Source organism: Pseudophryne corroboree, chromosome 2, assembly GCF_028390025.1.
Source record: "Pseudophryne corroboree isolate aPseCor3 chromosome 2, aPseCor3.hap2, whole genome shotgun sequence".
Lineage (NCBI taxonomy): Eukaryota > Metazoa > Chordata > Amphibia > Anura > Myobatrachidae > Pseudophryne > Pseudophryne corroboree.
The window spans coordinates 1,018,197,478-1,018,213,866 of NC_086445.1; the positions used below are offsets into that span (position 1 = coordinate 1,018,197,478).

A 16,389-nucleotide genomic window follows, 5' to 3' on the forward strand; every position below is an offset into this window, starting at 1 on the left:
AAAAAATAATAATACATATTTCTGGCTTATTTGTGCGACACTGTCAGTGAAGCTAAACTGCAGTGTGTAGAAATATATATTTCTGGCTCATATATGCGACACTGTCGGTGAAGCTAAACCGCAGTGTGTAAAAATATATATTTCTGACTCATTTGTGCGACACTGTAACCGCTCTTGTGATATAAAAAATAATAATACATATTTCTGACTCATTTGTGCGACACTGTGGCTGTACCCCACTTCGTGTTGATAGAAATGGAGGACAAACAATTGAAAGATCAGGAACCACTTACTACTACTACTACTAGTGCTGAAGCTGTTGCCACTAGTCATGACATTGACATTGCAAGTCCATCAACGTCATCTGCTAAGGCTGATGCCCAATGGCGTAGAGGGCATGTAAAATCAAAAATATTTTACGGTGATAAAGAAAAATACAATTAGCTGATGAGAAGCAAAAAAATGACAATATGCCATTCACTACACGAAGTGGCAAGGAAAGGCTAACGCCTTGGCCTGTGTTTATGACTGGTGGTCCTGTAGAAGAGTTGAAAAAATAAAACTTGTTAAGGCACGGGAACCAACTGTGCGTTCAGAAATATCCCCAATCCCCAAGGAGAGTCCAAGTGTGTCCGCAGTTGCGATGTATAAGCCTGACCTTTCCAATACCATACAGGAAAAGGAGGCTCCTTCCACCATTTGCATGCCCTCTGCAAGTGTTGGAAGGAGCAGCGCCAGTCAACATGCTGACATTGAGATTGAGGATGTCACTGTAGAAGTACAGCAGGATGCAGAGGATATTGGTGTAGCCGGCGCTAAATGAGAATGTTGATGATGAGGATTCTGAGGGAATGTGGTTTGTTTAAATAAGGCCCCAGTGGAGACAGTTGTTGCCCACGGTATGTAAAAGGCCATTGTCATGATGGGCAAAAGACAAAAAAAATCCACCTCTTCTGTGTGGAATTATTTCTCCACACACTCGGACAAATACTGTCTAGCCATCTGTAGCCTTTGTAAAGCCATTGTAAGTAGAGGTAGGGACCGTTACCACTAAGGAACCTCCTCCCTGTTACCCCATTTGCAGCGCATACATCACAAGTTATTGACACATTCAGAAATTTCATCTAAGAACGAAACCAGTCCAGTGACACCTAGCTCCCTTTTCTCTGTTGGATCGAAGCTCCTGCAATCCCCACCACCAACACCCTCATCGTCAATTTCCTCCTCAATCAGGATCGGAAGTGGTCCTGTATCCAATTTCATAGGCATGACTGACTCCTCTCCTATCCAGGATTCCTCCGGAGGATCCTTGAGTGCTACACCTACTGCTGCTGCTGTTGCTGCTGGGAGTCGATCTTCATCCCAGAAGGGGACCAGCAAGACTACTTGTAGTTTAACAAAACAACTGACTGTTCAACAGTCCTTTTTAAGGAAGATGAAGTATAACAGCAGTCACCCAGTTGCAAAGCAGATTACTGAGGCCATAACAACTATGCTGGTGTTAGACGTGCGTCCGGTATCCACCATTAGTGCAATGGGATTTAGACTGTTGATTGATGTACTGTGTCCCAGGTACCAATTTCCATCTAGATTCTACTTCACTAGACAAGCAATTTCCGGACTGTACAAGGACATTAAAAAAAAGTGTTATTAGTGTCCTCAGAAATGCCGTTGGACATGTGGACAGTGGAACAGGGCAAACTAAAGACTATATGACTGTGACAGCACACTGGGTAGATGTATTGCCTCCCGCAGCAGCATCTCACAAATGCCAACTCATTCAGAGGCAGGCTACGCTGTGTATCACCAGTTTCAGCTGAGAACCTCTTAGAAAAACTCAATCATTGCACAATGGCTCTCCCCGGGATTTGTGATATCTGACATTGGGGATAATTCAGATCTGATCGTAGATGTGCTAAATTTAGCACATCTACGATCAGTTTCTCAGACATGTCTTTTCCCCCCACCCCACCCCACAAGGGTGCACCCGCTGAGTAGCTCCCTGCCGGCGCAGCTCCTGCATGCTGGCAGGCCGCTACTCGCCGCATCCCGGGTCGTAGAGGCTGCATGTGATGTCACGCAGCCGCAGCATGCCCCCGCAATGGTCCGGACACACCTCTGTGTCTATACCGCGCCCTGCCAATGGCGTCCTAACGCCATTGGCATGCCCCCTCCCGCTCCGCGACCGCGCAGAGGCAATCCCAGCCCATAGATGCTTTTAGCATCTCACTGGGCTCCCGGGGTGCGCATGCGCAGTGTGGCCGCTGCGCATGCCCACTCCACAAATGGATTCAAAATGCGATCGCTGCCGCAGCAGCAATCCAGTCTGAATTAGGCTCAATGCCACCAATATCAGAGCATTACATCTGGACGAATTCCAACACGTTCCATGTTTTGCTCATACAATTAATTTGGTGGTGCAGAATTTTAAAAAAAATCACAGGAGCGTGCAAGAGATGCTGTTGGTGGCCCGAAAAATTTGTGGACATTTTGCAACTGCATGTCGAAGACTGGAGCGCCAGCAAATACTCTTGAATTTGCCCTACCAGCATCTGATGCAATAGGTAGTAATGAGGATGGAATTCTACCATTTATATGCTTCAGCAGATGAAGGAGCAGCAAAAGGCCATTCAAGCATACACATCCACCTATGACATATGGAAAGGAGTTGGAATGCACCTGAGTCAAGCACAGTGGAGAATATTTTCCGTGTTGTGCAAGGTATTTAAACCCTTCGAAGTTGCCACATGTGAAGTTAGTTCAGACACTGCCAGCTTGAGTAAGGTCATTTTGCAAAAGCAGCTGGAGAAAGTGAAGGAGGAGCTGAAACGGAGCGATTCCGCTTAGTATGTCAGACTTGTAGACCAAGCCCTTCATTCACTTTGCCAGGATTCAAAGGTCGTCAATCTCTTGAAATCAGATCACTATATTTTGGCGACTGTACTTGATCCTAGGTTTAAGTCATACGTTGTGTCTTTCTTTCCAACGGGCACAAATCTGCAGAGATGCAAAGAGCTGTTGGTGATAAAATTGTCAGCCCAAGCTGAACATGACACGGCAACATCTCCTACTTTATTTTCTCCAGCAACTGCGGCTGCGAGGAAAAAACAAAATTTTCCAAAGAGACCCACTGGCGATGATGAACATCACTCAGGAAAGACTTTTGACATCTGGTCGGGACTGAAGAAGCTGCCTACAATTACTGACATGTCTACTGTCACTGCATATGATGCTGTCATCATTGAAAGAATGGTTGATGATAATTTCAGTGATAGCATCCAAATAGGCATGTCAGACAGTCTGTTTCAATACTGGCAGGAAAAAGAGGCAATTTGGAGGCCCTTGCACAAACTGGCTTTGTTTTACTTAAGTTTGTTTACCTCCAGTGTGTACTCAGAAAGAGTTTTTAGCGCAGCCGGTAACCTCATCAGCGCTTGGCGTAGGAGGTTACATCCCCAAAATGTGGAAAAGATGATGTTCCTCAAAATGAATTACAAATTCCACGAGGAAGAGCTTTACCAGCAATTACCTCCAAAAAGTAAAGAGGGACCCATGGGCATTTTAAGAGAGGAGGGGGCCCGCATGCAGACTCCAGGTGGGCCACCTGCTCTCCACAGCGCCGTAGGCTCGGGCATCGAGCTGGAGTCTACTGCGCATGCGCAGATCTCTGCAAACATGGTGCCCGCCATGATCCGGAGACAAATTTTGAACTGCGCATGCGCTGCGGCCATATCTGTTTGGATTTTTGCCGCCAATGCAGCAGCTCTAGCGCTAGTCGCGGGACTCCGGAAAGGTAAGTATAAACAACATGGGTGCAGTGTGTGCGGTGTGGGCCCCCCCTGAACCCAGGGGCCCGTGTGCACCGCACCCATTGCACTCATGATAGAAACGCCAATGGAGGGACCTGTGATGGTGGATTCCACCGGGGACAAATTAACAGTCTGTGAAGAAGAGGATGTCCACGCTGATGGGGGTGAGGATTCAGATTGCGATGACGACATCGTGCCTATTTAAGTACTAAAGCCAGTTTGTGCACTGCCCATTGCCCGCTTGTTTTGCGGGGGGTCCAAACAAACCAATCATTTCAGCCACAAGTGACAGTCCATGTCGCTGAAGTGATTGGTTTGTTAAAGCGTGCATGTCCTGTGTAATATACAACATAAGGGTGGGTGGGAGAGCCCAAGGACAATTCCATCTTGCACCTCTTTTATTTGCATTTCTGCTCTTTGGAGCATTTTGTTTGGCATAGTTTATAAACTGATATCGTGTCTGCCACTGCAGTGCCACTCCTAGATGTGCCAGGTGTTTGTGCCGCCCACGTCTGTCGCTTAGCTTAGTCATCCAGCTATCTCGGTGCAACCTTTGGGCCTAAACTGGATGAAAACAATATTGTGAGGTGTGAGGTGTTCAGAATAGACTGGAAATGAGTGGAAATTAATGTTATTGAGGTTAATACTGTAGGGAAAAAAAACATTCCCAAATTCTGTGATTTTAGCTGTTTTTATGTAAAATTCAGATCCAAAATCAAAACCCGCAAGGGCAGTTTTGGCAAAATCCAATCCAGATCCGACCAAAACACGAAGGAGATCCGAAACCAAAATATGAAAAATGGCCCAGCACACACCCCTAAGTGTATCAGGAATAAACGTGTGTATGTTATCGCAATAATAATTCATAGTACTTTCTTGTTTAAGATACAGAACGAGACAACATGTTGTATTTCGCCTCCTTTATTGGAAACCACAAATTATATTCGCTGTTACTAAACACAGGGGGTTGGTATGAATAAAACATACAATAGTACAAGCTGTATCTGTGTTCTGACATTCCTGTAACAAAAGCCACGGGATAAAGGCTGTCCGGGGTTTCATTGGCGCGGTCTATATACATTGGGTAATGCTGCTAGCACGCTGGGGGCGATAAGACACACTGCGCCTTTTATTAATATTGATTCAAAGAGATAAAAGTAATTTAGTGACAGAGTAATGGTCTGAGGGTGTCTCTGTTCTTGTGTCCATTCACACTTGTACACAGTAGGGTATAATATATAGCTGGTGACTGCAGGCCGATTGTTACTCCTAGTTCTTCATCCTCTCTTCTCTCTATAAAGAAATGATTCCGGTTACCTATAGACAATATCTAATAGTAACTTATCATTTTAACTAGTCCTGTCACATTATATCACAGCATGTATATTTCGATACATTATATATAGAAGTTCATTGTAAGAAATGGCACAGCTCATATATGATTTGCTAATTAAGGAATAATCTTTAAATCACTAAAGGTAAGCACATATATATTTTGTCTGATAATATGTATGAAGGGGATCTAGGAGTCACTATATTGAAAGACCGATAAGAAAAAACACAGGTGGTCATTCCGAGTTGTTCGCTCGCTAGCTGCTTTTAGCAGCATTGCAAACGCTAGGCCGCCGCCCTCTGGGAGTGTATCTTAGCTTGGCAGAATAGCGAACTACTACTAAATTTTTTCTTGCAGTTTCTGAGTAGCTCCAGACCTACTCACAGATTGCGATCAGCTCAGTCCGTTTAGTTCCTGGTTTGACGTCACAAACACGCCCTGTGTTCGGCCAGCCACTTCACTGTTTCTCCAGACACTCCCGCGTTTTTTCCTGAAACGCCTGCGTTTTTTAGCACACTCCCGGAAAACGCTCAGTTACCACCCAGAAATGCCCCTTTCCTGTCAATCATTCACGATCAGCAGTGCGACTGAAAAGCGCCGCAAGAACACCAGCAAATCTACTAAGTTTTGTGTTAAATAACTTAGCGCATGCGCTCTGCGTACCATGCGCATGCGCATTTAGCAACAAATCGCAGCATAGCGAAAATCGCCAACGAGCGAACAACTCGGAATGACCACCACAATGCAGAGTTGCACGCTTGCCTGTGTGCATACATTGGGTTTTTTCTCACTGCACGTGCTCAAATGAGTGCAGGTAAGTACCTACGGTGCAGAATGGTACAGATCAGTAGGCAATGTAACGGTGCATTCTCACGTGGACAAAGTTTGGTTATGATTAGTAGCAGAACTTGTGTCAATAGGTGTCAGCGGTGTGCGATGGAGGACAGTCCACGCAGCGGGTAACTTAACCAGGGTTATAGGGTTATTAACCAGTAGAAAGGGCTGCAGAATAACACAGGGTTAATCATACTTGCTTACTTTTAAAAACTAGTTTCAGGAAGATTATAGTCTGTGGTAGAATGCAGCATGTGAAGCGTTGCTTGCCGCTGAGGGGGCGTGTCATGCTCCACCCAAAGGGCGTGTCTAGCTCCACATATGGACGTGCAGGGGCGTAACTAGAACTTTGAGGGCCCCATAGCTAAAACTTGAAAGGGTCCTCCACCTTTGTCATTACAATACCCCTTATGAGAGCAGGAGAGAGAGAGAGAGAGAGGGAAGTGAGAGAGCAACACAGGGGGTTTCGGAGGAGAGAGAGAGGAGCAAGAAAGAGGGAGAGAGAGGGAGGTCAGGGAGAGAGAAAGAGTTTCATGGATAAAGAGGGAATGAGAAAAAGAGAGACAGGAGCGAGAGAGAGAGGGTGTCAGGGAGAAAAATAGAGAAAGGGATGAGGGGGGCATCAGGGAGAGAGAGAGAGTGTCAGAGAGAGAACGGGGAGCAGAAAGAGAGAGAGGGAGGAGAGCGAGCGAGCGTGTCAGGGAGGAAGAGAGAAAGAGAGGGATCAAAAGAGAGAGAGGGTGTCAGGGAGGGAGAGAGAGAGTGTCAGGGAAAGAGAGATATAGACAGCGTCATAAAGAAAGACAATGTCAGAAAGAGAGTGAGAGGAGGAGAGACAATGTCGGGAGAGAGAGAGACAGTATCAGAGAGAGAAAGTGTCAGGGAGAAAGAGGGGGGGGACAGTATCAGGAAGAGAAATATCATCTCAGAGAGAGAGTGAGAGTGTGTCAGGGAGAGAGAGAAAGAGGGATGGAAACAAGCAGGAAATACATTAACGGTCCATCCTGAACACAGCAGAGGTCTCGGATGGAATTAGACCCTGCCCCCTAAATACCCGCGAATTGCAGCCCCGGCAGCCAGGACTTGGAGCAGGCCAAGAAGGGCCCCCTGCGCGTAGCTGTAGCCTGCGGGAGAGGGGGTTGCTATCGGCTGCGGCAGCTGTTCTCTCCGCGGGCGGCCGTGAAGGGGGAGCAGTGGGCCCTGGTAGCAGCTCTGGCATCACAGCAGCTGCACCCTCGGTAGTTATGCCACTGTGGGCGTGTCTAAGCTTAAATGCCTGTTCGAAAATATATAACATCAGTAGCTATATATTTGGGGAAATTGAACAATTATTGGTAGCAGAGCCGGCCCTAACCAATATGATGCCCTAGGCAAGATTTTGGCTGGTGCCCCTAGCACCACCGCTATTTCCACCTCTGACCCAGTACCCCTTTCCTAGAACCAGCACTTCTCACCCCTCACCCACAGCAGTCCTCATTTTGGTGCTCCTACCCCCTATATTGTAAAAAGGAACAGTGCGCACAAAAGGGATGTGTCCTTGCTGGGAAGGGGGATAGCCACATAACAGCACCCCCAATTCAAATGACACCACACAATAGTGCAACTTTATTCACATTATATCATGCGATAGTGTCCCTTATTCACATTACATCACACAGTAGTACCAATTTACCTTACGTACGTTACGCCTTACATTAGTGCCCCTTATTCACATTACTCCACACCATATGGCTCTTTATTCACATTAGACCACACAGTAGTGCCCTTTCTATAGGTTACGCCACACAGTAGAGCTCCTTATACACATAATGCCACACATTAGTAATGCATTTATACACCTAATTCCACACAGTAATGCCCCTTACACATAGGACACACATTATTAATGTCCTTATAAACATAATGCACTTTACACATTATGCCAACCATTAATAATGCCCTTATACACATAATGGGGGTGATTCAGACCTGATCGCTGTGCTACTAATTTTGCTGTCCTGCGATCAGATAGTGGACGCCCAAGTGTAAATTTGCACCGTGCAAGTTTGCAATCGCATGTGTACCCCGTGTGAAAATGTCCCTCAGACAGCGGACAGCTGCAAATCCATTAGCAACTCACTCACCATTGAATAGTTTTTCCAGTCTGTGCAGTGTGTGCGCAGCCCAGGACTTACTCCTACAGTATGAAAAGAACAGGCTGATCGGGGCCGGAACTGACGTCACACACCCAGGGCCGGTGCTAGGGTGTTCGGCGCCCTCCTGCAAACAATACATTTGCGCCCTCCCATGCGTAATAAAGGGACGGTGTGTGTCAATGGGGTGTGGTTTCACATGGAAGGGGCGTGGACACACAATAGGGAAGAGAGGTTTGAATCCAGGATACAGGTGGCAAAAATAGCTGAAAATACAAAGTGAAAATAAAGTCCTGGCACTTACCATGTGATGTCATGTGACTCCTCTTGTGAGTGTAGGGGAGTCTTTAGATATTGTTGTTAAATGGTCATCTGGCCATAAGCTTATCAATTATAAATTAGAAACCATATGAACCGCACTACTGCTCTTTACCAGTGCCAGGACCTGCAGCTGAACTGTGTGACACGTGGCTAGGGTTTAGGAGGGCTTCCTGAACTCAGCTGACTATACTGCAGCAGCGGCGGGTGCTCAAATGCTCACTGCAGTCACCAGCAGGAGCGATCTCCGCTCCACACACAGGTGCTGGCTGGCCAGTTTCCCCGTATGTGGCCAGTTACACCGCAGTAGGAGCGGGGCGTCACGGAGATCTTCTACTGGTACAGTCAGCGGCTATTTCAAATGTGTCTCCACCCACCTGATTGGCTGCCGGTCCGCAATTGGCTTATCTCCATGGCTGAGCCTCAGCCGCGCACCCCGCGTATAGGTCGGCTCGGCTGTGGGGATGAGAAGTAGGAGAGAAGAGGAGGGAGCCGGAGGGACTGAGCCTGAGCTGCGCTTCACTCTGCCGGCGTCTGCCACAGTGTGACAGATGCAGCGACAGCCAGCAGCAGCAGCAAAGCAGCGAGAGCGCCTCTTCATCCCTGCGCCTCCCTGCTTTGCAGGAGCTGCTGAGCGGCTGGCGCCGGCTCTGCACACACCCTCCCAAACGTTTGGGAACACCTGCATTTTCCCTGACACTCCCAGAAAACAGCCAGTGACCACCCACAAACGGCCTCTTCCTGTCCATCAGCATGCGAATGGCTGTGCGTTCAAAATTTTCACAACAGCTTGTTGCTGTTCGGCGATGCCTGTTGTTTGGCGATGCGCGTGTTCATTGCGGTGCATACGCATGCGCAGTCAATCGATAATCGCCCACTGTGCGAAAATGCAGTGATCAGGTCTGAATTGGGCCCAATGTCCCTTACACATATGCCGCACATTATTACTGCTCTTATACATATGACACATTATTAATGCCCTTATACACATAATGACATGCATAGTGCCCCTTACACATATGCTGCACATTATTAATGCCCTTATACACATAATGACACACATAGTGCCCCTTACACATATGCCACACATTATTACTGCTCTTATACATATGACACACATTATTAATGCCCTTATACACATAATGACACACATAGTGCCCCTTACACATATGCCGCACATTATTACTGCTCTTATACATATGACACACATTATTAATGCCCTTATACACATAATGACACACATAGTGCCCCTTACACATATGCCGCACATTATTACTGCTCTTATACATATGACACATTATTAATGCCCTTATACACATAATGACACACATAGTGCCCCTTACACATATGCCGAACATTATTACTGCTTTTATACATATGACACACATTATTAATGCCCTTATACACATAATGACACACATAGTGCCCCTTACACATATGCCGCACATTATTACTGCTCTTATACATATGACACACATTATTAATGCCCTTATACACATAATGACACACATAGTGCCCCTTACACATATGCCGCACATTATTACTGCTCTTATACATATGACACACATTATTAATGCCCTTATACACATAATGACACACATAGTGCCCCTTACACATATGCCGCACATTATTACTGCTCTTATACATATGACACACATTATTAATGCCCTTATACACATAATGACACACATAGTGCCCCTTACACATATGCCACACATTATTACTGCTCTTATACATATGACACACATTATTAATGCCCTTATACACATAATGACACGCATAGTGCCCCTTACACATATGCCGCACATTATTTCTGCTCTTATACATATGACACACATTATTAATGCCCTTATACACATAATGACACAGATAGTGCCCCTTACACATATGCCGCACATTATTACTGCTCTTATACATATGACACACATTATTAATGCCCTTATACACATAATGACACACATAGTGCCCCTTACACATATGCCGCACATTATTACTGCTCTTATACATATGACACACATTATTAATGCCCTTATACACATAATGACACGCATAGTGCCCCTTACACATATGCCGCACATTATTAATGCAGTTATACACATGACACACATGATGAAACATATGAAGATCTTCCGCTCACTGTGGCCAAACAAAGAAGACTACAGCAGTTCATCCGCAGGTTCAGACACATCGATGTTTGAGCTTCACAATAAGCAGCATAGCATTACTATGTCTACCCATGGGTCAGGAAAACAGAGGCAGTCTCATTACTTTTCAATAAGCTAATATATATGTACAGTATATACTGTATATATACATACACTGTACATATATATTGAAAAAACCTGCTACTGCAACTCCACTGCAGCATCTCCTAACTGGTACAGCCAATCCTAGTGATTCAGAAAACCTGCTCCTGCATTCCGTTGCAGCATCTCCCAATACGCTGGTACAGTCAATCCCAGTGTTCCTGAAAGACTGCTTCTGTGAATTCATTGATGCATCTCCAATCACTGGTCACTCTCATCCCAGTGACACTCAGTTACAGGTGATATCCCAGCTATCCTATTGCACCGGTGATACAACTCTCCAGTGTTCCAGTACCCACATAGCCAGTACCCCATCACCATATCTGTTCTCCTGCCACAGCACCTATCCAGGTGTTCCTTCAAAGCCAACCTACCATGTCTGTGAATGAGGAGATCTTATATTAAGCCTGCCCTATTCTGTCCTAAGACCTCTAGCTAGAACCCAGTAGCTGAACCTCATCCGGATTCAAAATAACCTCAGCCATGACACATGACGGGATGTACTGGGGGCAAAAATGTGCCCAAATCCCAAAAATATCCAGTTCTCAGTGTTTCGCCCATATTTCTATATGTACCAAGCTCTGGAATGCGATACATTGCATAGCTTGTACCCAGTGGGTAATGCCGTCTCCCAATAGAAGCCTCTGGGCTTTATTCCACATTTCCATCTGAGAGGGAGCCAATCCCAGCGCCCGTGTCATACTGAACATGTGCAGAAGGTCTCCCAGGTCATAAACCTGGAAGTACTATGATTGCAAAGGACAGCTTGTAGCAGGAGAGCCGTCCTTTACAATTGTAATCGCATTTCTAGGTATAGCTGTAACCAAGCTCATCCATCCCACGATGCATACGCATCACGTCATGCATGTCGTGACTAGTGTGCCCTCGTCTATGATATGCACGTGCAAATACCGGCTGTGACTAGTTGCAGCATGGTGTACCCTGCAGCTTGCCATTGTGGCAAGGATGTGACTGGCTAGGTCTGTAGGCTGACTTCTGACTCAATATATGGAGGAAAAAGTAAAAGCACTGTAAACGGAGAATTATGGTAGACTTACCATTGTTAACTCTCTTTCTGCGAGGTACATTGGGTTCCACAGGGAAAACATCAGGGTGTAGAGTGGATCTTGATGCATAGGCACCAACAGGCTAAAGCTTTAGCTGTCCCAGGATGCATTGGGGCCTCCTCTATAACCCCGCCTCCAGGCACTGTGGCCCTCATTCCGAGTTGATCGCTCGCAAGGCGATTATAGCAGAGTTACACACGCTAAGCCGCCGCCTACTGGGAGTGAATCTTAGCTTCTTAAAATTGCGACCGATGTATTCGCAATATTGCGATTACTAACTACTTAGCAGTTTCAGAGTAGCTTCAGACTTACTCTGCCTGTGCGATCAGTTCAGTGCTTGTCGTTCCTGTTTTGACGTCACAAACACACCCAGCGTTCGCCCAGACACTCCCCCGTTTCCCCGGCCACTCCTGCGTTTTCTCCGGAAACGGTAGCGTTTTTTCCCGCACGCCCATAAAACGGCCTGTTTCCGCCCAGTAACACCCATTTCCTGTCAATCACATTACGATCGCCGGAGCGATGAAAAAGCCGTGAGTAAAAATACTATCTCCATTGTAAAATTACTTGGCGCAGTCGCAGTGCGAATATTGCGCATGCGTACTAAGCGGAATTTCACTGCGATGCGATGAAAAATACCGAGCGATCAACTCGGAATGAGGGCCTGTGATCTCAGTTTTGATAACCAGTCCAATGCAGGAGCAGGTAAAAGAGAAGGCAGATGTTAGTCACATAGAACCACGTTCTCACGACAGGAGAAGGTACCAGCGGCTAATGCCATACAATCCAAAGATGCTAGGTGCATCGGGGGGGACGCCCTGTGGAAGCCTCCAATGTAGCTCACAGAAAAAGAGTTAACCATGGTAAGTCTACCATAACTCTCCTTTTCTGCAGCGGGGTACACTGTGTTCCACAGGAACACATCAAGGATGTCCTAAAGCAGTTCCTCAAGGGAGGGGACGTGCCTTAGCGGATGTGAGAATCCGGCGTCCAAAGGAAGCATCCTGGGAGGCGTAGGTATTAAAGGCATAGAACCTAAAAAACGTGTTCACAGAGGACCACGTAGTCACCTTGCACCAATTGTTCTGCAGACGTGCCACGACGGGCCGCCCAAGAAGGTCCAACATACCGAGTAGAATGGGCTTTAATAGCAGCAGGAGCTGGGATTCCAACCTGCGCATAAGCTTGTGCAATCACCATTCTAATCCATCTGGCAAAGATTTGCTTATTTACAGGCCAGCCACGTTTGTGGAAACCAAACAGGACAAAAAGGGCATCTGACCTCCTGATAGAGGCAGTCCTCTCCACATAGATACGGAGAGCCCTCACCACATCCAAACAACATTCTTTGGGGGGCAAGTCCGAAGAGATAAAGGCTGGAACCAGAATATCTCGGTTAAGGTGAAAACCACCTTTGGCAAAATAGCCTGTTAGAGTTCGTAGAAATGCCCAGTCACTGTGAAATATCAGAAAGGATGGACGACAGGACAAAGCGCCTAAGTCCGACACCCGTCTTGCAGAGGCAATAGCCAGTAAGAACAGTACCTTGGCCGTGAGCCACTTAAGGTCCACCGATTCAAGAGGTTCAAATGGAGACTCATGCAAGGCATTCAGTACAACAGACAGATCCCATGGAGCCACAGGAGAAACATAGGGAGGCTGAATCCATAGGACACCGAGTGAATGTATGAACGTCAGGTATAGACGCAATTTTCCTCTGAAACCATATCGACAAGGCAGATATGTGAACCTTGAGGGAGGCCAGACAAAGACCTAAGTCCAGGCCTTTTTGCAGAAAAGCCAGAATTCTGGAAGTTCTGAATCTATAGGCATTGTAATTCTTATCAGCACACCAAGTGAAGTAAGAATTACAAACCCTTTAATAAATCCGGGCAGAGGCCAGTTTGCGGGCCTTCAACATGGTTTGAATAACCGCCTCCGAAAATCCTTTGGCCCTCAGGAGTGATGCTTCAAGAGCCACACCGTCAAATCCAGCCTGGCCAGGTCCGGGTAGAGACAAGGGCCCTGTACGAGGCGGTCTTGGCGCTGAGGAAGTAGAAGGGGATGCCCTGTCGACAGGCCCTGTAGGTCTGAAAACACAATGCTGCCTGGGCCATTCTGGAGTGACTAGAAGTAGCATTCCTCCATCCTGTTTGAACTTCCGTAGTACCATGGGCAGGAGTGACACTGGAGGGAACAAGTAAGGCAGCCGAAAGTTCCATGGAACCACCAGTGGATCCACAAATGCTGCATTAGGATCCCTGGTCCGAGATCCGAAGACCGGAACCTACGTCTGGTAGACCCCACCTGTCCACTAGGAGTTGAAAGACTTCTGTATGAAGACTCTACTCTCCCTCAGTCGCCAGTATGTGCACGCCGAAGTCCGCTTCCCAGTTTAGAATGCCCGGAATAAACACTGCCGATATGGCTGGCAAATGATGTTCCGCCCAACAAAGTATTTTTGACACTTCAATCATTGCCATGAGGTTTCGAGTGCCACCTTGATGGTTTATGTATGCCACAGTGGTGGCGTTTTCTGATTGCACTTGAATAGGCCTGTTCTGTACCAGAGGCATGGAACACTGCCCTCAGCTCTAAAATGTTTATTGGGAGGAGTGATTCCTCCTTGGTCCAGCGACCCTGAAAAGAGTGTGCTCCAACACCACTCCCCATCCCCTCAGACTGGCGTCTGTTGTCAGCAGGACCTAGTCGGGGATCCAGAAGGCCCCTGCTCAGTTGCTGGTCCTGGAGCCACCAGGTCAGTGACAGATCTAACTTCGGAGTTAAAGATATCATGTGAGATCTGATCCGATGAGGTAGGCCGTCCCACTTGGAAAGGATTAACCATTGTAAAGGGCGGAAATGAAATTGAGCGTACTCTACCATGTTGAAGGCCGACACCATCAGGCCAGGGACTTGCATCGCCGATTGTATCGACACTCTGGGGCAAAGAATGAAGTGTCATATCTGGTCCTGAAGCTTCAGGACTTTGTCTTGAGACAGGCACAATCTTTGACTGTGTGTGTTCAAGAGTGCCCCCAGGTGCACCATGCTCTGAGCTGGAACCAGTAAAGACTTCTTCCAATTGATTAGCCACCCATGGGCTTGCAGGAAGGTGACCGCCAGTTGCAGATGACTGAGGAGGACATTATGGGAATCAGCAGGTTGTCCAAGTATGACAGAATTCTGATTTCCTCGCGACGGAGATGTGCCGTCATCACGGCCATGACCTTGGTGAAGATCCGAGGAGCCGTAGCTAGTCCAAATGGCAGAGCCTGGTAGTGAGAATTGCCAATAGCAAACTGTAGGAACTGCTGTTGCAAAATGTCAATAGGAAAATACAGATATGCATCCTGTATATCCAGGGATACCATATAGTCTCCGGGTTCAATAGCCAGCACAATTGAGCGCAGTGTTTCCATACGAAACATGGACACTCTCACAAGCTTGTCCAGAGATTTGAGGTTGAGTATAGGCCAGAAGAACCCATTGGGTTTTGGCACCAAAAACAGGGTCGAGTAGTAACCTCTTCCTCTCAAGGACTGAGGTACCGGCACAACCACTTCTGTACTCAAGAGAGAACTGTTTGTAGAGCTTGAGCATTTAACCCAGAGCCTCAATACCTTTTGCAGCCCAGTAGGCAGCTATAGTGCGTCTATGAATAGCCCCTGTAAGAGATTATATAGATTTCAGGCATCCCTCCACACGCTTATCTGTTGGTTCCTTCAGTGAGGTGACAGTAGTGACAGGCCGAGTGGACGACACCGCAAGACTGGTGAGGTGAGAATCCACCGGCGGTGGAGTCTCCCATTTGTTACACAACTCTGCAGGGAGAGGATAGCGAGCCAAGGCCCATCTATGTAGAGGGAATTTCTTCCCTGGATTAGACCTGGTGTCCACGAGATGATCAGAATGGGGTGATACAGTTTTAACCACCTTCTGCTGTTTAAACTTACTCAGTTTTCTTTGCCACAGTAGTGGAATCCTCATCCTCAGTGATTTGTAGGATCTGCTTAATAGCAACCACTAAGGCAGGGACATCAATTTGCAAGGAAGAATCCTCATCAGTAACACAGGATTCAGTGTCTGACAGGACCGTATGCTCCCCCCTCCTCTTCAGATACATCAGAGAGGTTTGTGAATTGTGAGGAGGAAGCAGCCCGCTTAGAGGACCGCGGGACACGGGAGTAGATTTCTGTCTAACCAGAGACTGATTTAATTGCTGCAGTTGGTTAGACAAATTTTCGCCCCAAGGCAGATTAACCATAGGGACAATTTGTGGTGATAGTGGCACCGGTGGTCTTGTGTAGATGCTGGAGTTGCGGACTGACTGGAAGGGGCATGACAATTAATACACAGACCATCATACAATACTTCCCCCTCTGGTAAATCCTTGGAGCATGCTCTGCATGATGCAGGAGCTTCCACAGATTCACTGCCATTTCTGTTAGACATTATGAGATAAAGCAACAACAGGGCTATTTGGTACGATGAAACCAGACAAAAAACAATACCTGTGGATAAAAAAACTGGTATTATGTGATTGTAACACCGTAGAATATACGTATTTGATAAATACTGTGTATTACTATA

The 16,389-nt window shown here is 46.8% G+C and overlaps 1 protein-coding gene across 3 annotated transcripts in view; it reads right to left on the minus strand.

Annotated features, from left to right (window-relative positions):
• Nucleotides 1-4,761: 4,761 nt before the first annotated feature.
• Nucleotides 4,762-16,389, minus strand: part of TMPRSS3 (transmembrane serine protease 3) — a 107,774-nt gene continuing 96,146 nt past the window's right edge. For 2 of the 3 annotated variants that reach the window (XM_063950523.1, XM_063950522.1), the window contains one exon: nucleotides 4,979-5,102. In XM_063950523.1, coding sequence (XP_063806593.1) covers nucleotides 5,079-5,102 — 24 coding nt within the window. In that variant the 3' untranslated portion in view covers nucleotides 4,979-5,078. Of the gene's footprint in view, nucleotides 5,103-16,389 lie in introns of all 3 variants that reach the window. The other variant, XM_063950524.1, reaches the window with a different exon arrangement.